Below are 22695 nucleotides of genomic sequence, written 5' to 3'. Positions count from 1 at the left end.
GCAGTTGTCCTGTCTGGAGGTTATGAAGGCGTTGATGAGTGTTTCTGCAGCAGACGAGGAGAGGGTGGGGCGAGGACGTGCAATGTCATGTAACTGGAAGAAGGACGTATTGGTGATGCTCTTGAAATGTGACTTGAAGGAGAATCAATCAATTGTAGTATATTTTTCAACCACTAGGTGGTAACATAGAACAGCTGATCACAAAAAACTTAGCAGACACACTCAAGTCTCCTGCCAGGCATAACTCAGTTCCTTCCCAACACACCTACCATGTAAATTATTTGTATAAATATAAACATGTTATGCTTACAGTTCTTGATGCACATGGTGTCATTCATTCATTCATTGAGATCTGTTTTTATCACTGACAGATCAAACTGATTTAGTTAAACTGAAGATTCATACAGGAAGTGAGAGCACGTGACTCACACCCATTTGAGCCTGGATGATCTGATCTATTGTATATGTGTTTTATAAATCTGATATTTCTCAGTGATAGTATCAGAGCACAATTTAAGTTATATTATGAGAAGGAGTGCTGATTTACTAAATATCAGCACAGCACATTGAAGACTGGCTGAAACACGCAGACACCCAGACACACACACACCTGCTTAGAACAAGTTATCTTAGTGGTAAATATAAGAGTAGGACAAACATTTGACATATTTTTGCCTTTATTGGACAAAATCAGGAGAAATACACAAAATATATGCACACACATATACACTTATGTTACTCTACCTGTTGGAATGATTCTTAAACCCTTTCAGAGAGGGTTTACTGGTTTAGAAAGCTGATGTTTGAGGCCTCACTGAAAGATACAGTATGTGTAATATTAATCTTAACAGATAACAAATGGGGACTGTAATCATAAAAACAAATCACAAATAATAAAACTCAAAATACATTTCTGTGTACTAGTCTTAATAAAATATATCAGTATCCCTCTGCCTGAAGCAAATTAAGATTTGAACTCACACCAGCTTCTTCAACACAAAGGGTCCACACAGTTTTAATATTTACAGTAAAAATTAAAGAGACTGAAAAATAAAATAAGATACTTTAAATTAAATAACAATTTCTTAATATTTAATATTTACATTTACATTTAAGTCATGATAGCTTCTTATTTGCAGCTGGCTGGTGCCAACAGATCGTCTACAGCAGCAGATCTAAAGGATAAAGATTGAGATATTCACCTTTTTTATTTTGTACATGACGTATGAAGAGAACAATCAATGTCATATGACTGATTCTACACACAAGTGTTGAATCTATGTTGTCTGTGTAGTTAAAGCCTGCTATATCACACTCCTCCTGACTGAGTAACATCAAGACAAACCGTTTACACTTCATACTAACAACATCTGTTTTGAGTCAAAGCTGTTACATTTGTTTCATTTGCTGATGATACACATGTTTACTGCTCAGGAGGAAATCTTGAACAGAATCTGAACACAGTGGAAAGTGAATTTAATGTGTTAAAGAGATAATTTCATTGTAAGAAGATGTCACTAAAAACAAAGTATATTATTTTTGGTACACGACTAATATAAAATCAAACATAAGAGTAATGACGCTGAAATGGAGAGTGTATGAAAATGAATTTCTGGGTGTGATCATTGATCATAAAACTAGCTAGAAGCCACATATAAATAATGTCAGAAGTGAAATATCAAAAATCATCACCATGTCATATAACACTTAAAATACAATGAATCAGAATTTCAAAACAGTCTTTATTCTTCTCCTGTAGTCCCGTATATGACTGACGGCGAGGAGGTAAGGGTAAGTGTGTGTTTACATTACAGAAGAGATTTATGAGTCATAAAACCAGCAAACTACTATTGATTACTTTAAAGGCTCTTAAAAGGTTAACTTAAAGCTGTACAGATAATGTACAAAGCACTAAATAATTCAGTTCTTAATTGTAGTCAGAGCTTCTTTGATATCTGAGAGAGTATGTATGAATTAAGAGGAACAGCAGGTGCTTAAAAAGACAAAGATAAGAACAAATAAAAGGCAGATATGTGTATCTATAAAAGGGGTAATATTTTGGAACAGCTGTGATGAGGAATTAAAAGTTATTAATTCACTTTGTGTAATTAAAAGCTTAAGAATAAGATGATAAACATGTATATGGATGAGGTATAATATGGTTACTGAAAGGTGGATACAAACACTTGGGACAACTTGGATTGCCTCTTATGTAGAAGGACAATTTTTTTGTGCAACATTTAACCCTCCTGTTATGTTGCGGGTCAAATCGACCCTTTTTAAAGTCCCATTCAGGTAATACATGCCTTCCAAACCTGCTAAATGCAGCATCAAAATCTGGGCAGCATGTGACAGAAGAGGTGTCGTGTTAATTTATCAACATCACTTCATAAAAAACAAAATTAAATCTAAATGTAAATAAAAAAACCAAAAATAAATGTCATTTAAAACTATTGTATTTATATTTAGGGCTTTCCAATGTACATTTAAAAAAGTTTTAACATTAATTTAAATGAAAACGAGTGAGTTATCCTCATTGAACCATGATCTGTGAGAATTAAAGAACACCAATGGACTAAATATTGATTTAAATGGTTAGTAATGGAGTTAAAAATTTGATTTAAAAAAATGTGTGTTGGTTTTTTTTGGGGTTCTGACACTTTTGGATAATTGAATATGCCCCGGGTCAAATTGACCCAGGAACATTATTGCTGTTCCAGAGAAACAAACATAACAGGAGGGTTAAACATTGTTGTTTTGTTATGGTGTAAATTAACTGTGTAGTTACAGGGTTCTCTGTAGGTGTGTTTCTAAAAAAGAAGGGTAGAATAAGCTTTAGTTTACATCTTTTTCAGTCAGCTTACAATCAACCGGTTCAAATATTTTTCCCTATTTACATGAATCCCTCAGTGTGTTTTGTTTGTGATTTATATACAGCTTTTGTGTGTTTTTGGACGGGACAAACCTGTTAATAAAGACTGAAACAAACTTGAAACTATAAATCTCATTGACAATCTGTTTCAGGACAAAAATCTGAGCCTTGAGAATGGTGAAAAACACGATACAAAGCTCCATACAAACACAACAACATTCTTTCTGTACAACCTTTCACATCTTCACTCAGCTTGCATTGTACGCTGAAGTTTTGCTGCATTCCAGTCAGTCCTCAGTCTGTGAATGCTCTTTAAACAAGTGCTTGGTAACAGGCAGACATCACAGCGTGCATACTAAAACAGCTCACAGGGCAGCTCTCCGCTCCTCCTGCTCCACTCTCCTGTCAAAAAACTGCAGGTTGATCGGTGTAGCTGGACAAAGCAGGGTCCGGGTGATCGGCTTCACTTCAGTTCCTGCGGGATCCGGCCTCATCTCGTAGGTTTTTACCAACTTCAAAAGAAAAAGATGAGAATGTTTGTTTAAGTAGAAAGAAAATAATAGATAATTCTGGCAGGGTGTGCATCTAAGAGGCACGAGACAGCAGACAGTCAATATTTGGGTTAATGATTGCCCACTGTGATCACTGTGTTTTTTGGCTACAGTCAGGGGAATGCTTGGTGGTTTGTTTGGATCACACTTGCCAAAACTAACAAAAGTGGAGCAGTCTTTGCGCTGCAGGTCAGAGTAACTCTCTGAATGTAGCTAAAGAATAACTGATTTCTAGGGATTGAGAGGAAGGGACGTGTCTTACTTTATCTGACCCTTGATGTGACAGCGTGCAGGCTGCAGGAATCAAAACTCAGGGATGCAATAAAACAATTTAAAATGCACACAATTGATGCAGTACGATGCAAATATGTACAGGTGCTTCAGTTTTAAGAGCCTCCTTCATCAGACCACTAAAGGAGGGAGCTTTCCTTCAGAATTTGAAGCTTTATTCAGAGTAACTTACTACTTGTATCAGTTTCCTCGAGCAAACTGACTACAACTTTTAAAGCTGTCTTTTAAAAACTCAGAGGAAATGGAACTGTCAAGCCTGTTAACCTCATTTGGTTGGTCATCATTATATTTACTCTTACCCAATCCATTTAAGTCTAAGTTCTGTATTGTAATATCAATAAGATAGTGATTACAACAGTGGAGTACATGCTGCTAATGCTGCCAAGGCTGAACCCCATCAGAACGTCTGGTTCCATCCTGACCTTGAACTCATGCCCAGACCAATGATTCCTATCAGCACTTCAAACAGGTACAGCAATGCTATTTACGTCTGTTTCCCTGGTCGTGAAATAGTTTAGCTAATTTGCTAATAAAAGACAAAATGCCCCCTTTACTTAGAAGAAATGCTCATGCAGTAATAGCATTCCCCTCCTTAATAGCCAGGCGTTTCATACTTCTTTCCTTGAAAGCGCTATCACCTCCCAGGTTCACTAGATGGATTACAGACAAAATGCATTTTCTTAAACTTCAAAAAATAAAATACAACTTGAAAGGCTCCTTACACAATTTTAGACTTGGACCCCCTTTTTAGAATATTATGACAGCGTACAAGTCACTCTGAATAGAGATGAACAGTAGCAGAGTAGAAGAAATGATGTCCCAATTTCTTTATTTTACCTTTTTTTTCTTTCCAAATTTAATTTCAATTTCAATTCCAATTTTCTTATTTCGTTTTGTGCATATTTATATTGTTATTTATTTATTTATTTATTTATTACTAATGTTTATCTTGCTTCCCCTTTTTGCTTACTTACACATTATGTAAAATCTGGGCTGTGGGGTTGAAGGGAGGGCTGGGTTGGGATAGGGTGGGGCATGGAAGGGGAATGGCAACCTTAAATACTGCAGCAGCTGTTCTATGTTTTTTTTTGTATTTGTTTACCAGCAATGTGTGCTGCGAATAAAATGTATTATGGTAAAGTCTATGGCAGTCCCTCCAGGATTTCGCGGGATTTTTTTGTGATTGTTGCGGCCCAAAAAGCCTGAATTTGCGACAGCTTTTTGAAAAAATTGCGGTGAAAGTTACGATTATTTTTTTTTGCTTTTGTCCCCCAATAACATCTCAGGGGCAAGTAAATATGCTAAATTACAGTTGTTTTTAGAAAACATTCTTGATGTGGCCACTGACTGTATTTTGATTCTCTTGATTCAAAGAAAAATGCCATGAAAGGTCTGTATTGCACATTTACGACGGTCCCTGAATGCACCTCGCAGCGACTGATGCACAGTCAGTTCACGGCACTCTGAAATGAATCTGCATCTTTGTTGACCAGGAGTTGATCAAAACTTACTAAATGTGTCTGATGTTTCACCAAACTGGATTAAATCAAGCTGTAGATGCAGAGCTTTTTACGGTAACCACGGCAACAACGTCAAACATCAAATAGTAAACAGACGTCCCCCGGTTGTGTCTTTGTCACTAACGCACACCCGGGGTACAAATCCTCAATGAAGATGAGACAGATGCATGGAGGTGAGGAGAGCTGGTTCATAAAGCACACCTGCTGCAGGTAGAGACCAAGCGAACACTGAGCCCCTCAATCTATAAATAACAACGTTGTCATCGTCACTTGTCCTGCCTGCTGTCCCCTCTCTTCACCCGTTCTCTGTGCGTGTTTTGTTGTTGAAAAGTGCCGATCAAGGGAGGACTTATGTTTATGTTCCAGGGAAGTCAAATTGATGACAAAACCGATGACGTGCAGGGGCTGAGATTGAGGTAATTGGTCAAATTTGCGAGAAAGTTGCGGTGATTGTAAAAAATTGCAAGGCCACGAAAAAATCGCGCTGATTGGTTGAATTTGCGTTGATAGTTGCGATCGCGAAATCGCAACTTCCTGGAGGGACTGATATGGGAAACTCAATAAAAAAAGTTAAAAGAAAAAGACAAAATGTCATAAAACTGTCAATAAGTGTTGATAGTATCTCTGTGGAGAGCTTCTGGCAGTGTTGACTATTATTGTTGCAGACTATTTGAGTAACTTATGAAAATTGAGGCAATCATGTAGGTTAAAAAAAATGCAGTTCCTCGGGTGTCCACTAGAGGCTAGCTCTATACGCAAAAGAAACCCATTAGGCCTTATATTAAACTGCTCATTCTTACAGCAGAATTATAAATGCTACTAAATGCCTGGTACACAAAACAGCTTTGGTCTCTATACAATGTTGTATTATTTGTGATAAATGTGTGCATGGTGATCTTTACATTCCTCATCCATTTTGATCACATTACAAGAAGTATTCATGATTAGGGGTGGGGCTGATTTGACTCACCTATGTGCCGGTTTCTTGAATAACAGAAGTGAGTTGGAGTCAGAATTTACATTGTGGGGCTTCCAACTAATGTGTGATGTCAGAGAGATTACATCAATGTTTTATAGTCTATGATTCAGGAGAAGTAATCTAGTCCTGATTAAGTAACTGTGTGCTTTCTCTTAGGGTTATTCAGGGGTTAATTAAAGCTGCCCATCTGGTCTTTTATGGACTCTGAGAACTTTCAACTGAGTCTCCTGTGATGGTGGATTCTTAAGAGAGTACTGGGCAAAGGGTCTGTTGCTGTGAGCCATTTAATCCTTATCTATTTGTTCTGAGAGCTGTGTCGGTGTACTTGGCAGGAGGTCGAACATACATTCAGTAGGTTTTTCGGCTCAGTGAGAGTTCTTCTTTGTCACCAAGTCTGTGAGCAATCCTTATAAAAGAATCTCAAGGTGCAACCAGGGTGAAGCAGAGTGTTGAGTGCCCAATTTGGGAAGCTTAGAATTTCAGCTCCACTCTTTGCAGATGATGTGGTTCTGTTGGTTTCATCAGACTGTGACGGAATGTGAAGCCCTGGAGAGAGACGGCACCTCCAAGGCTGTCATCTCTGCCAGGAATTGGACCGAGATTGGCAGCCTCATTGGTGTGGCATCAGAGGAACTGCTGACCTCATGCTGTTCCATTACAATGAAAACAAAGCTGAGCTGGAAGCAAAGCTTTGGATTCACCAATCGATATGTTCAACTCTCACCAGCTTTGAGTAGAAACTGACAAGCAGAGGTCATGCATACATGTACCCAAATAAGTTTCCTCTAATTGGTGGCTTGGCTCATCCTTAAAAGGAAAATTAGGAGCTCAGCCATCAGGAGGGAGACATTTGGATTGAATTGGTTTTAAATTTGGAGTTTATTTTGGATAACAGGGAGTTTCCAACTTTGCGCCAAAAGGAAGGGAACTACCTTTTTCTGTTTCAGTACAACAATGCTTGCATTCACCAAGCCAAGCCATTAAACAAACTTTTTTTCCAGTTTGGCTTGGCAGCACTGGCCTGAATGGACCCCTGACCTCAATCCTGTCCAATACCTTTAGGACACACTGCAGCCAGGCCTGGCCATCCAACACCATTGTTCAACCACATAAAATGCTCTCTTGGCTGAATGAGAGGAAATCCCCGTGGCAAGGTCTGACATTTTATAAAAACTCATCCAAGAACAATGCAACATTTCTTATGAGGAGATTTATGCCTGTGGTTTTGGAAAGATGTGTACATCAGTTATACATGGGTTTGATTTTTGGGTTTGGTTATGTACTTTGGCTGCGTCGTATCATTAAAGACATTTTTGGATAATCTGTGATTATGGCCTCTGTCTCTAAATCTGAAGAAAACCAGAAACATCACCAGAAATCAGTGCTTACAGATATGACAGAGAAAGCAGAGCTCTGTCAATGATGACTACAGAGATGAGAAGTTCTTACCCTGGACAGAAGAAGATACATCTCCAGCTCAGCCAGCCGTCGACCCAAACACGCCCGGATCCCAAACCCGAAAGGCACAGACCCAAACGGGTGCTGCTTGAACTTCTCCTCTGCGCCTCTCAGCCAGCGCTCAGGCAGGAAGGTGTGGGCGTCAGAGAAAACACTCTCATCATAGGACGCGGCATAGTGGCAGAGGTGGAACAGCGTCTGTGAGGGATGAAACTCCTGTTATAGTGCAATGCTATGGTTTTCATGTGGTACAATCTCAAACACATGTACATGTAAATACATGTAAGTCACAGCTGAGAGGCTCAAATATCTGTTATCATAACCTTCAAATGAAAGAGTATTTAAAATCAGCCAGGAGACTAGATGTTAACAGATGCTAGATGTAAATTTGGGGATGCTGCTGTATTTAATCAAACATGAAGTTAACAGATCCCAACGAACAACATGGGATATGAGTTTTGGAGGAAGCACATGTTGTTTTCTTCATTTCTCCCAGCAGCTACATCAGATGTTCTGAGATAGAAAATGTAAGGACTGGACATCTGTCATGTTTCTCTTTTATTTCAAAGTTATATTTTTGGGCGTTTTCACCTTTAATGGACAGGACAGATGAAGAGAGACAGGATAGGGACTAGAGAGTGGGGTTGGACATGCAGCAAATAGTCGAGGCCATGATTTGAACCTGCGACCTCTGTGACGAGGGCTATAGCCTCTGTACATGGGGCGCACGCTTAGACCACTAGGCCAACGCCGTCCCCGTAATGTTGGCATTTCAAGACCAATTTGCAAATGGGAACGCCATCCACTTGAATCCATGTGGACTTCTGTTTCAAATGTGAAAGAAATTCAAGAAATTCCTGAGATGTTGTGTTCACAAGAATGGGAAATGGATGAGCCATAGAAACAATGCTTCACAACCACAGAGGTACAAAAAAATACCAGTCATTCCCTGACTTTGTAACAGGAATGTACACATAGTTTAGCATCTCTAAGACAGAAGAGACATCTTACTCTTCACTGACTGTAGACCGTGAAAATAAAGGAACACTTCTGGGAGTTCTAAAGGAACTAGTACATTTGTGATTTCAGGTCATGCAAGGTTTGTTATTCCAAACCTAATGGGCTCTTTCAGTGAACTGACTGGTAGATGACACACTTTCTCATGAACCTACGTGTTAGGATTTGTGTTTCCTTCATGGGATATTCATCTCACCTCTTTGGGAAAGACATAATCTCCCACCACAATCTCGTTCTCAACTGTGAGTCTGGCGTTTCCTGGTACTACTGGATACAACCTGGAGAGCACAGAACACAGGGAAGAGTTAACCAATGTTTAAAGTCCTGTTTCATCAGCTGAAGTCACTTATTGAATGAATGTGTCTGAATGGGTTTAGTTAGAGTTGATGTTCCCCTGCTAACAATATGCTGATAAAAATAAGTAAATCTCTTCACCGTAGCGTCTCTCTGATGATGGCCTTCAGATACGGCATCTGTGCGATGTCATCACTCACTGGCACCTTATCTCCAGGACAAACTCTTATAACTTCCTGGTATAACCTTTCTTGGATTTCTGGCTCTTTCGCCAAGTGGTACAGAGACCACGAGATAGTGTTGGATGTCTGCGACAGAAAGAAACACTGTTATCCTCAGTTCATATTTGTAGTGTCAAGTTTTGTGTCCTCTCGGGTAGCTTGTATTTTGAGGGAAATGAAAATTCAGGATGTACATACTGTGTCGACTCCTGCCAGCAGGAGTTCGGTGACGCTGCCCAGGATCTCAGTGACCGTCATCTTATCGCTGAGCAGCAGGTGTGTGAGGTACGCTCCCTCCACATTCTGATCCAGGTCCACCTTCTCCTCGATCTCCCTCATTTTTTTCTGCACCAAATCCTCAGCTGTTAAACACAAGAGAAAAATCATACTTTCATTTCTCCTGTTAAAACTAACACTCATCCACCAGAGGACCTAAGAGACACACTGAGAAGGACGGTAATGTGGAATGAGGGCAGTAGGACTTTTGTCGTGGACTTTGTCCTTTGACTGAGTCTGACTTCTTGAAATTATTCGATGGTGCAACTAGAAAACGGCCATGACACCCGAGCTCCAGTAACCTTTTGACAACAATCAATAATGGGGGAAGGGCTCACACAAGGGCTGTTGAAGGCGCCTTATCAATAACAGGTTGCAAAGTGGACTGAGCAGATTTTCAGGAGTCAAAGTAGCCCACTAAACTCAAAAATGAAAGTATGATTTTTAGTGACATTTCCTCCAGAAGAACAAAACGTGAGTGACTACAAATAAATCAAAGGTGGGAACACATTATTAAGATGTTACGTCATGGGGTAGAGTACATTCATCATTCAAATACAGAGGGTCAGCTTTGCTTATGCTGTTTTCTGTTTTGTCTTCTTCCTGGCTCAAACATGCAGCTCTTTAATTCACCGGTTGATGTCAACGTTGCTCACCGACTTCGAAGAGATAATCCCAGGTTGCCACAAACTTCTTCCAGTAGGGCAGGTAAGGCCAGGTGGACTTTGGGAAGAGGACGAGGATCGGGGAGAGCCTGAACATTTCCCCCACAGTGAAGATGAACTTTTGGGTTTCCTCTGGAACAACCTGGTTCATGCAGCCCATACGGCTCTCAAACAACACCGAGCAGATCCCTGCAGGGAAACATAAAACATGTTAGAGGGAGACTGCTTCTGTGACTGTCTTAGGATCAAACAGGTGCTGAATGGTGCTCTGGTCTGTTCATGAGAACCTTAAAGTTACATCTGTAAGTAAATTGTGAACATATCAAACCAAAAAGTAGCCCTGAGTATATTTAGGATGCTGCAGATGTGCTGCCACTTTGCACCCATTCTGCAAAGCAGGATTAATGGCATCAATTACACTGTCACTTCTAACACTAGCACTACACCCCAGCATACAACACTCTCCAGCAAGCAGACTGTTCATGCTGGAGCTGAGGGGTCCAAAATAATCAACTTTACCTTGTTCTTTATTATAATCTCTGTTCTTTTGCAGTAAACATTACACAGGGCTTAAAGAGTAAAAATTTGGCCCCACTGTGAGACTCATCATGGTGAAAAATCCAACAGCTGTTTTTGTAGAAAGATAGTATATTAAATGTGAACATGTTCAGAATGTACTTGTACTTTTTTGCACTAAAACAAAGGGAACAATTTAGAATTGTCGTTATTTACAGGTTATAATGTTCTGATTTTACTGGTCCGGCCCACTTCAGATCAACTTGGGCTGAATGTGGCCCCTGAGCTGAAATGAGTTTGACACCCCTTATTTAGATCAAGTGTTGTGGTATTTCCCTTCATTAATATCCTCTGTATGGGGGTTCAAAATCCATGCAATGAATTAAACTACATCCTGGTAGGGAAACACTGTCTCTGTGATAAGGAAGCTCGCCTTTTATCTTATCAGCTTTCAAGGCCAAAAGACTTGACAACTGTGTAAATGTGTGACAACACCCTAAATGACAGCTGACACACTAACAGGTGCCTTAATGAAAGAAGAGCTCATTTTCATATCCAGCAGGTAACGAGGTGAAAGTTTTTCTGCAATAATTACAAAAACTCCTAAACTTCAGGTGACAGAATTTGAAGGGCAGTTGGAAGAGGTTCACTGATTTAGTTCTCAGGTACTGATGTCTGCACTGGTGAAAGAGTCAAGGACACTTGAAACAAGGCTGATTACGTTTTTCCTCTATCATCTACCATCATTGTTATCCTCATTATCTTAAATTGCACCTTTAAGTCTCGCGTTAAAGTTTGCTTCCCTTTCTTTAGTTTTTTTTTCTACTTGGACCTTCCACTTGACTAGAGCAGGGGTTCTCAAACTTTTTGGAGCCAGGGACCCCTTACAGGTGAGAAAATTGTCCAAGGACCCCCTCATAATTGTAACACAGATTAAGAACATTAGTGATGTGTCATGATCAAAAGCTGCGGTTCTGAGTCGATGCTTTATAGTGAATCAGAAGAGCCGGCTCACATCGAGAGAGAGCCGGCTCCCAGTTTGTTCCTTTCTCTGCTTAGCTCTCACAGTGTTCAGCCCCAGCTCTGCTCACAGCAGAACTTTGTTTTGATTGGTCAGCATGGCGGCCATGCGGCCAATCACATGTGAGGATATAGGATACAGGTGATGGAGGGGGGGCTGTGTATCGTGGCTTCATCTGTTCCTTCAGAGAGGGTTAGGGTTAGGGTTAGGGTTCTTCTCAAAGACCGGGAAAATACTCACTGAGAGGAGAAATCGGATCAGCCCATCCAAGCTGAGGCATCTGATTTTTCTCAATGCCAACCTGAGGACATTAATAATGTTTGCTTGAGTTTGGTTCTGGTTCTGTTTGCTTGAGTTTGGTTCTGGTTCGGTTCTGGTTGCTTGAGTTTGGTTCTGGTTCGGTTCTGGTTCGGTTCTGGTTCGGTTCTGGTTGCTTGAGTTTGGTTCTGGTTCGGTTCTGGTTGCTTGAGTTTGGTTCTGTTTCTGTTTGGTTCTGGTTCTGTTTGCTTAAGTTTAGTTCTGGTTCGTTTCTAGTTCGGTTCTGGTTCGGTTCTGGTTCGGTTCTGGTTCGGTTCGGTTCTGGTTCTGGTTCGGGTCAGTTCTGGTTCGGGTCAGTTCTGGTTCGGTTCTGGTTCGGTTCTGGTTCGGTTCTGGTTCGGTTCTGGTTGCTTAAGTTTGGTTCTGGTTCTGGTTCGGTTCTGGTTCGGTTCTGGTTCGGTTCTGGTTCGGGTCAGTTCTGGTTCGGGTCAGTTCTGGTTCGGGTCAGTTCTGGTTCTGGTTCGGTTCTGGTTCGGTTCTGGTTCGGTTCTGGTTCGTTTCCGGTTCTGGTTCGGTTCTGGTTCGGTTCTGGTTCGGTTCTGGTTGCTTAAGTTTGGTTCTGGTTTTGGTTCTGTTTGGTTTTGGTTCTGTTTGGTTCTGGTTCTGTTTGCTTAAATTTAGTTCTGGTTCTAAACCTAACCCTAACCCTAACCCTAATCAGAAACCTAATCCTAACCCTAACCCTAACCCTAATCCTAACCCTAACCCTAACCCTAACCCAAACCCTAACCATAACCCTAACCCTAACCCTAACCCTAACCCTAATCCTAACCCTAACCCTAACCCTAATCCTAACCCTAACCCTAACCCTAATCCTAACCCTAACCCTAATCCTAACCCTAACCCTAACCCTAATCCTAACCCTAACCCTAACCCTAACCCTAATCTTAACCCTAACCCTAACCCTAACCCTAACCCTAATCACAACCCTAACCCTAACCCTAATCCTAATCCTAACCCTAACCCTAATCCTAATCCTAACCCTAACCCTAACCCAAACCCTAACCCTAATCCTAACCCTAACCCTAACCCAAACCCTAACCCTAATCCTAACCCTAATCCTAATCCTAACCCTAATGCTAACCCTAACCCTAACCCTAATCCTAACCCTAACCCTAACCCAAACCCTAACCCTAATCCTAACCCTAATCCTAACCCTAACCCTAACCCTAACCCTAACCCTAACCCTAATCACAACCCTAACCCTAACCCTAATCCTAACCCTAACCCTAATCCTAACCCTAACCCTAACCCTAACCCTAATCCTAACCCTAATCCTAACCCTAACCCTAACCCTAATCCTAACCCTAACCCTAACCCTAACCCTAATCCTAACCCTAACCCTAACCCTAACCCTAACCCTAACCCTAATCCTAACCCTAATCCTAACCCTAACCCTAACCCTAACCCTAACCCTAACCCTAACCCTAATCCTAACCCTAACCCTAACCCTAATCCTAACCCTAATGCTAACCCTAGGGTCAGGGTAAGAATGGTTTTGTAACTGAATAAATGCACAAAATTGGGTGATTTTAAGGCTTCTCATGAAAAACTGTACATAAAAGGGTTTTCAACACAAACCATTATTTTTTGCAAAGTTAAGGTAAAATATACGGCTACAAGAGATCCTAAATGAAGAGCCGTTTGGTAGTCGAAAGAGCCGGCTCTTCTTTGGGAGCCGAGTTAAAAGAGCGGCTCTCTGAAAAGAGCCGAACTTCCCATCACTAAAGCACACGCTTACTACCATTTGCACTCTTAGTTGCCCTTGGAACTATTTGTATTGTAAAACGTATCAATGTAAATACTTCAGACCTGTACCATAGTGATAAACAGACAACACTTCAATTTGAATCAAGTAAATACCACTTGTATACTTTAAAACAGAGGGTCATTTCATTCCTTGTGGACTCAACATGACAGCATTTATACTTTTCAAGTAATTGATCTTAAACGCTTTCACGGACCCCCACGCTATGGTTCGCGCACCCCCAAGGGGTCCCAGGACCCCAGTTTGAGAACAACTGGACTAGAGAACTGAACATAGTGCAGCGTGTTTGAAGAATTGATATTTGTGCAAAATTATAATTCTGTGCAGATTCTGACATTCATGTTAGACTTCTCAAAGACCTTCTACTAAATTACGTGCGTCTCTCCTCTGGTAACCTCTATAATAACTAAACAAGGTGTATAAAAAAAGATGTTTCCACAGCTGAGTCAAGAGAACCTTTCATTTGTTTGCCGTCTGCTGACCTTCAAAAGCAAATTTGTAAAGTTCCCCCGTCAGGTCGTGGACCATAACTCCCTCTCCGCTGGTTTCCCTCAGCCAGGCCGCTCTGTCGATGAAGTCCGTCACCACCTGGTTGATGGTGTTGGTGTAGGAGGAGACGTGTTTGGGCTTCAACATCCGAGGATTCAGGATGCTGCGGATGCGCTGCCACTTTGCTCCCATTCTGCAAACCAGGATTAATGGCATCAATTAAGCTGTCAGATTAGACAGTGAGAGTGAGATCAGATGTTAAAGGGGACATATCACGCTTTTTTCATCAATATATATTGGTCTAAGAGGTCCCCAAAACATGTCTTTAAAGTTTATGCTCAAAAAAACACTTTGAAATCAGATTTTGGCATGCCTGAAAAGTCCTCTTCTTCATTCCTCATCAGAACACTCTGTTTTCCCTCTGACCACGCCCCCTCCGGAAGTGGATGTGCCTCGGCTCTCCAGCACGTTGATCTAATGTTTACATGTTGGCTGAATATACACGGCTGCTCAGAGGTCACGTTACTTCAACCCTCTGAATCTGATCCTGACGGAGAGGCGCCTGTAGCAGGACCTTTCTGAACGATTGGTCATAGATTTAGTGTTTCTTGTTGTTTTATTTATCAGTATGTAGACGTGTGTCTTGGTACACAGCTACGAACATGTAGCTATGTGGCTATGCTAACTAGCGCTAGCACTTAGCCATGATAAGTAAAAATCATCCACTAGATCTTCAAATCTGCAGACGTGGGGAGTAAAACCGACCTCTGCCAGAAAGGCAGCAGGACCTTTTATGAAGGATTGGTCACAGATTTTGTGTTTCTTGTTGTTTTATTTGTCAGTATGTCGACGTGTGTCTTGGTACACAGCTACAGCTACAGCTACAGCTACAGCTACAGCTATGAACATGTAGCTATGTGGCTATGCCAATTAGCGCTAGCACTTAGCCATGATAAGTAAAAATCATCCACTAGATCTTCAAATCTGCAGACGTGGGGAGTAAAACCAACCTTTATGTTTATTAAGACAGCCTACAACTAGCATGCCTCCCTCCTAAGCTCCTTGTTAGCACACATTTGTGCAGGTAATGAAAAACGGAGGAGGGATTCAGTATTATTTTATACAGTCTATGGGCTGAACAAGCTCCGAGCTCTGACTCCGTGACAGACCGGATATTGTTGTTACGTAACAAAAACACAGAAGTCTGAAACGGCTCGTTTCACACACATTTACAGAAAGGTGGAGAAATCAAAACAGGGGCAGAATGGATTTTTTTCATTCTTGGGGGGTTTGTAGACATGCCAGGGAAACATATTTCAGGTAGAGAACCATTAAAAAGTCAATTTTGCATGATATGTCACCTTTAAATACCGACACAGACTGGGACAACTCCTTTGATTGTTCCAAGCTTTAAAGTCTTTAACCGGGGCTTAGAGCCAGAAAACAAAGTCAGACCAGTTCACCGCTGTCTTTGAAAGTCTGCCAATTTCTGACTACACTCTTGTAAACATGCCTTTTTACTAGTTCTTATGTAATGATGAGGCTGAAGATAGTCTGTATTTGTCATTTATCAGCTAATGTAAATTTCTTTAAATGTGTAATAAAGACTTATACATTGATCCTACTGGGAACAAAGACTGTGGATTTAGTCTTAAGTTTCTTCAAATAGTTTAGTGTGAATCAGGGATTTGTCCAAAGACAGCAATGACGAGGAAAGCAGCGTGACTAATTCCCTTTTTTATTAAATATTGTTGAAGCGCAGAACAGAAAGCCTGCAAATAAATCCTTTAAGGTCACATGATCTCATGCATGTACAAATTTATTTAAGAACTATTCAAAACTTTTGCAGACATGTGTGCCTCTGATTATAAGGTGCAACATCCATTACTTCTGACTACTCTGTGTTTAAACTGAGTCTTCTTTGAGTATGACCTCAGGTTAAGTCATGTCTATTTATATTTAGACTACTCTCACGTATCAAAATCTGTCCTCAAATGCCAGAGGTGTTGTTTGCTGTGCGTGAGGCTATAGGGCTAGACTTATATTCAAATGAATTTTGATATTTGTATATCGCATTTCATTTGAAATTGATTGTCCATTGTTTATTTTCCATGCATGACTATACTTAAGAATGTTTTAGTTTTCAAGAAGTAGCTTGGCATGAGTGTTAATGGTGTACAGTACTGTGCAGGGTTGCCATACTTGGATGCTGGCTCTGATTTATTTATTTTCCAAAATTGCTTCAGTTGTAACTTTCTATTTTTGGTGTGAGCCGTGCCCCCCATCCCCCCCCCACACACACACACACACAAACTTTGTTTTTTTCTTGTTCTTTTTTGTGTGTTTGGTTAGGCTGTCTTTGTATTGCTCTGTGTGTTTTTATGTTTTCAATGCTGTCACTATAAGGAAGTGTAAAACTGACACTGTCCACTAGAGATATGATCTCTTTATAAGTGCATAAGCTTCTCTTTTTGACAATTTCTGATTGTTTGCTTTATTCTGTGTCTATATTGGAAAAGTTCAATAAAAAAAAGTAAAAAAAAAAGAAAAAATATATATATTTTTTCCTTTTTATCATCATCATTTTTATCATACATGTAGTAACATGTAAATATTTCACATTAATGGTGTGGTTGTATTTTCCCAACTAAAAAAATCACAACAAATAAGTTTTGATTTCAGTCTGCCTTAAAAAAAAAAAGCATTGATCCCTTTGGATGTGGTATCATTAAAGGAAATTCTGCATGCTGTGACTGAATGTGTTAAATGGGTAATGCGGTTTCTTCTGTAAACTTAATGTGCAGTATATATTATAATGTTCACTGCAACTTTAAAACACTGTGGTTAAATATTTTTGGAAAAATATAAGTTCTTGTTTGGTTTTTTTGTTCCAGATTTTAGCTGGCCTGGTATTGCACCATATATACTTCTTTATGATGCAGTGTGAGAGAACAAGACCCATACAGTATTCATTTAAAAGGCAATATGTAGAAAGCTATACACTGTAACTTATTGCAATATTTGGCATCCATATTGTTTTTTCTTCTTCTGTAAATAAAGACACTGAGACCTGCAAAGGGATACACGCCTCCTCACTCACTCCCGCTCCAGAGACCACATCACCCCAGTCCTCCAGAACCTCCATTGGCTTCCCCTCAAGAATTCAGTACAAGATCCTCCTCATCACCTACAAAGACCTCCACAATCTAGCTCCCTCCTACCTCACCGACGCTCTGCAGCCATATAATCCCTCCCGCAACCTCCGCTCCGCTCCACCAACGCCAACCTCCTCAAACCCTCTCACCAACCCAAGCACCGAACCTGGGGGGACAGGGCCTTCTCTGTCGCAACCCCCACCCTCTTGAACTCTCTCCCCCAACACCTCAGATTCTCTCCCTCACTCACCAAATTCAAATCCTGACTCAAAACACACCTATTTACAAAGGCTTTTAAACTAGAATTGATTGATTTTTTTCTTGTTTTGTTTTATTTTGCTGCCTTGCTCTTCTTTGCTTTTTTTTTTGCACAGTTTTCCTTTGCTTTTCTATTGTATAATTTTATCTTATTTTCCTGTAAAGCGCTTGGAGAATCTTTTAAAGCGCTTTTATAAATAAAATGTATTATTATTATTATTATTATTATTATTATTATTATTATTATTATTATTATTATTATCATGCATTTGGGATATTTCCTGTAAAGGTAGAGGATCAATAACAGCGTCACTCACTCTGTCAGGGGTCCGTGGGCCTGGTTCCTGAGCTCTCTGTAGGTCCTCCAGTGAGGCATGTCCGTGCGGACGGGTAGTCTCCCCTCCTGCCTCAGCACCTGCTCGATCAGGTCAGCGGTGGCCACGTTTACCAGAACGATAGGGCCGTACTTTGACTTCCACATCGGGCCGTAGATGTTCTTGTGCTCTATCTGTGAGAAAACAGGGAGTAAATAAGTAATTTATTGAGTTATCAGATGTCAAATTTACTCAGGGAGAGAAACACTGTTTTATTACTAACTTAAAACGTCACCAGTTAATCGTACCTGACCAAAGGCCCAGCTTTTCAGAGGGAAAATTGACACGTGAATATAGTGTCAAGGTCAGGTCAGGGTCTTTACAACTTAAATATTTGTTTTCAAGGCCTTCATTCATACTCAAATGTGTTACTACATACAGGATGCTGTGATGCTGCTTTATGCTGCAATAGTAACAAATCAGGTTTTCTTCACAGCACAGGCACCTTAGAGGACACCCCATAGGAAACGTATTCATGTTTTATTTACCATAGGAGCATCAGAAGGGTCTCCTGCTTTGTTTCTTTAAGCATTTAAGCACAAACACTAATGTTATATAACGTAAAACAGCATTAAGATTACTGAACACCAACTATGGATGGATTACTTAAAGCCCAGGGTCTCAAGGGGTCAGGGGGGCAGTACAACATTCCTTTGCTCAAAGTGACTTTTTTACATTTTGTGGGTCAAATCAATGAAAAATACACACACACACAAAAACTAAGACAAAATACAACCTACAAATATTCTTAAAAAAATGACATAGAGACAAAAAATTGCTAAGAGGCCCAAAACAGCAGCTAGGAAACAAATGACTACAGTAACAGAGATACTACAATATGTCAGGAAAACAACTTCTAAGAGAAAAAACCTGCTAAGACAAAAATGAGGCAACATAATGAGAACAAGGGTATAAAAGTATACATGTATATATCTCTTATATTTACTGTATTTTATATTATTTTATTTTAGATTCCCCTTATCAATATTACTATTATTATTTTAAACTATGTAAGTACATTGTCGTATTCTCATGTCCCACACTGTAAGATGCTGGAACAAACAAATTTCCCCCAATGGGCGATCAATAAAATCAATCTATCTATCTATCTATCTATCTATCTATCTATCTATCTATCTATCTATCTATCTATCTATCCATCTATCTATCTATCTATCTAAACAATAACAGAGACACAAATGACCACAAGATAGATTTATGTAGAGGGGAAAAAATCTACAAATACACGAAAAAAGAGGCCAAAAAAACACAAGTGTCTGCACATGACAAGTTAATAACAACAAAAAGATATAAAATAAACTACTTAAAGCCACAAGACAACTTCAAGGAGACACAAAACAACTCCAAGAAGACCATGAACTACCAAATTAGAGTGATAACAAAGAGACAAAACAACCACAGACATCGCAACAACTACAAACAAACATAATAACAAGATACAAACAGAACACAGAATTAAAAACAGATACAAAAAACTACAAAGAGATAATGAACTACAAAAATACTCAGAGTTACTACAAAGACACAAGAACAAAACTAAACTACAAATGTAAAATATGATCCAAGAGATTTAAGGGACTACAATAACACTAATCCCATGAGCTCTTTCTTAAATGCAGAAAGTTTGGAGGCTGCACTTTCATGTGTGTGACAAGGGACTCCATTGTCTTATAATACAGCATAACTACCCTGTGTCCCACTTGGCTGATCTCCAAGACTTCCAACCACAAAACCACTCTCTCTGAAAACTGCCAACAGAAAATACCAAATGTTATCAGAGACAAGAGAAGGGACCTGAAAGTAAATGTTCAATGCTGTTCAATGTAAACACATGTGATCTATGGTGTACTGGTGTCAATGAGGATCAATCAAGCAGTGCTGTTTCATGCATGTTTCTTTGCACCGATAGGTGCAAAGGAACATGCATGAAACAGCACTGCTTGATTGATACCACAGGATCTGTTATTTGGATGAACTTAAACTTAAGATATGCATGGTCTCTGAAAGTCCATGCAGAAATCTGGGTCACAGATAACTAGTATGGGTGCACTCTCGGTCAAAAGCACCATAACACCCTGAGTGTTCACAGCAGTCTCCCATTTACCTGCATCTGTTGCGTCGTTTTGAAATACCCCTTTATAAAAAGCCAGTTCAGGGTGGTCAGGAGACTTGGTCCGGCTAGATCCTCCATGGTCTTCAGTTTGACCTGGTCCCCCATCACGGTGGTGGAGGATGCGTCCCGGTGGCGCATGTCCCCAGAAGTCCCCGCGGCTCTCTGGACACCGTGGTACCGCTGACGGTTCCTCCGCAGACCCACGTTCACGAGACACTTTCTGAGCATGTTGAATCCGTCTGTGGGAGTCCTGCAGACCCGGTCTGTGGCTCTCTGTGTGATATGAAGGGCTGATAAGAACGTCCGCAGTACTCCGGGTATTTATAGACACGGATATCCAGACGTCGGAGCAAAACTCTGGACTTTGTTACTCCCATAAAATTCCACCAAAGGAAAAAAAAAAAAAGGAAAACAGGAGCCATAAACACAAGAACCAGCTGCCTCGAGACAAACACAAATAAGTTCAGGACTCACCAAACCGGCTTACTGACGTGCCCTGTCTTGTTTTATCTTATCTTGTGTTGTAATGCTTTTTATTTTCAATATTTAACCTACTTTTGGAAGAAATGCGCATTCAATTAAAGGGTTAAACAGCCCAAACTGTGATGCAGTTAGTTGTTTTCCTCTAAATATGCAGGAAAACATGCTGTAAATACTGCTAAAGTTGGTGTCAATTTATATTTAAATGCATAAAGTAAATTCAATTATATAAAAAGCCCTTTTATCCCACAGCAATTGACTGTTTTTTTTTTTGTTTTTTTTTTAAAACAAATTTATTTATGAATTTTTCAATACAATAATAATAATTCAGTGATGACATATACTGATTAATAGAATCCCCCTCCACCCCCACGTGACATATCATGCAAAATTGACTTTTTAATGGTTCTCTACCTGAAATATGTTTCCCTGGCATGTCTACAAACCCCCCGAGAATGAAAAAAATCCATTCTGCCCCTGTTCTGATTTCTCCACCTTTCTGTAAATGTGTGTGAAACGAGCCGTTTCAGACTTCCGTGTTTTTGTTACGTAACAACAATATCCGGTCTGTCACGGAGTCAGAGCTCGGAGCTTGTTCAGCCCATAGACTGTATAAAATAATACTGAATCCCCCCTCCGTTTTTCATTACCTGCACACATGTGTGCTAACAAGGAGCTTAGGAGGGAGGCATGCTAGTTGTAGGCTGTCTTAATAAACACAAAGGTCGGTTTTACTCCCCACGTCTGCAGATTTGAAGATCTAGTGGAGGATTTTTATTTACCATGGATAAGTGCTAGCGCTAGTTAGCATAGCCACATATCGTAGCTGTAGCTGTGTACCAAGACACACGTCGACATACTGATAAATAAAACAACAAGTAACATAATCTGTGACCAATCCTTCAGAAAAGGTCCCACTGTCTTTCTGGCAGAGGTCGGTTTTACTCCCCACGTCTGCAGATTTGAAGATCTAGTGGATGTTTTTTATTTGTCATGGATAAGCGCTAGCGCTAATTAGCATAGCCACATAGCTACATGTTCGTAGCTGTAGCTGTAGCTGTAGCTGTAGCTGTGTACCAAGACACACGTCGACATACTGATAAATAAAACAACAAGAAACACTAAATCTGTGACCAATCCTTCAGAAAGGTCCTGCTACAGGCACCTCTCCGTCGGGATCAGATTCTGGATCAGATTCAGAGGGTTGAAGTAACGTGATCTCTGAGCAGCCGTGTATATTCAGCCAACATGTAAACATTAGATCAACTTGCTGGAGAGCCGAGGAACATCCACTTCCTGAGGGGGCGTGGTCAGAGAGAAAACAGAGTGTTCTGAGGAGGACTGAAGAAGAGGGGTTTTCAGGCAGACCAAAATCTGATTTCAAAGTGTTTTTTTGAGCATAAACTTTTAATACATGTTTCGGGGACCTCTTAGACCAATATATATTGATGAAAAAAGCGTGATATGTCACCTTTAAGAGGGAATGCAATTTAATATCAAAACATTACAATGGAATGAAATAAAAACAAATGAATAAATAATAATAATAAAATAAATAATATGAAATACAATAAATAAATTGAAATAAATCCAAAAGTTAAGAAAGTGAAATGTTATGGGTTAAAACAGTACACCATTATCTAGGGCATACACAAGCACTGAAACACACAAAAGAGGGGAGCAGCAGCATGAGCCAAAGGGGCATCTCAAGGGTCCTTCCATTTTCATATGCCTCTTATTGCTTACATTGACATGAAAGGTTACTCATCCACAAAATTATCAGAGCTTAAAACATCAACATGACTCGGAAAGGGCTGCCATATCAGTAAAAACTTGTTAGCCGATCCCCTGACAGTATACCTTATCTTCTCCAGCTTTACAAAATGTAACATGTCTCTAATCCACTGTTTAAATGTTGGAGGGTTACAGTCTTTCCATCTAATCAAAATTTGTCTTCTGGCTACAAGTGTGGCAAAAGAAAGTGTGTCTTTGTTCAAAATTAGGTGTTGTGTTGCCACACCAAATAGCACTAAGAAAG

The 22695-nt window shown here is 40.1% G+C and overlaps 1 protein-coding gene across 2 annotated transcripts; it reads right to left on the bottom strand.

Annotated features, from left to right (window-relative positions):
- Positions 1 to 659: 659 nt before the first annotated feature.
- si:dkey-91i10.3 (cytochrome P450) lies at positions 660 to 20835 on the bottom strand. Of its 2 annotated transcripts, none has more exons than XM_034693188.1 (10): positions 20652 to 20835; positions 20169 to 20539; positions 17987 to 18177; positions 14250 to 14449; positions 10136 to 10333; positions 9402 to 9565; positions 9124 to 9290; positions 8885 to 8966; positions 7663 to 7869; positions 660 to 3384 (listed from the first exon to the last, which is right to left on the bottom strand). In XM_034693188.1, the coding sequence occupies exons 2-10, from the start codon at positions 20403 to 20405 to the stop codon at positions 3238 to 3240; spliced, it is 1593 nt and encodes a 530-aa protein (XP_034549079.1). In that variant the 5' UTR covers positions 20406 to 20539; positions 20652 to 20835; the 3' UTR covers positions 660 to 3237. The 2 variants fall into 2 exon arrangements, with proteins under 2 accessions (XP_034549079.1, XP_034549080.1); XM_034693189.1 differs by having other exon boundaries at positions 20169 to 20450.
- Between the last annotated feature and the right edge of the window lie 1860 nt (positions 20836 to 22695).

Source organism: Notolabrus celidotus, chromosome 10 (assembly GCF_009762535.1).
Source record: "Notolabrus celidotus isolate fNotCel1 chromosome 10, fNotCel1.pri, whole genome shotgun sequence".
NCBI classification, from domain to species: domain Eukaryota; kingdom Metazoa; phylum Chordata; class Actinopteri; order Labriformes; family Labridae; genus Notolabrus; species Notolabrus celidotus.
The sequence above is the reverse complement of the archived record's forward strand: the minus strand, read 5'-3'. Positions and strand labels throughout refer to the sequence as shown.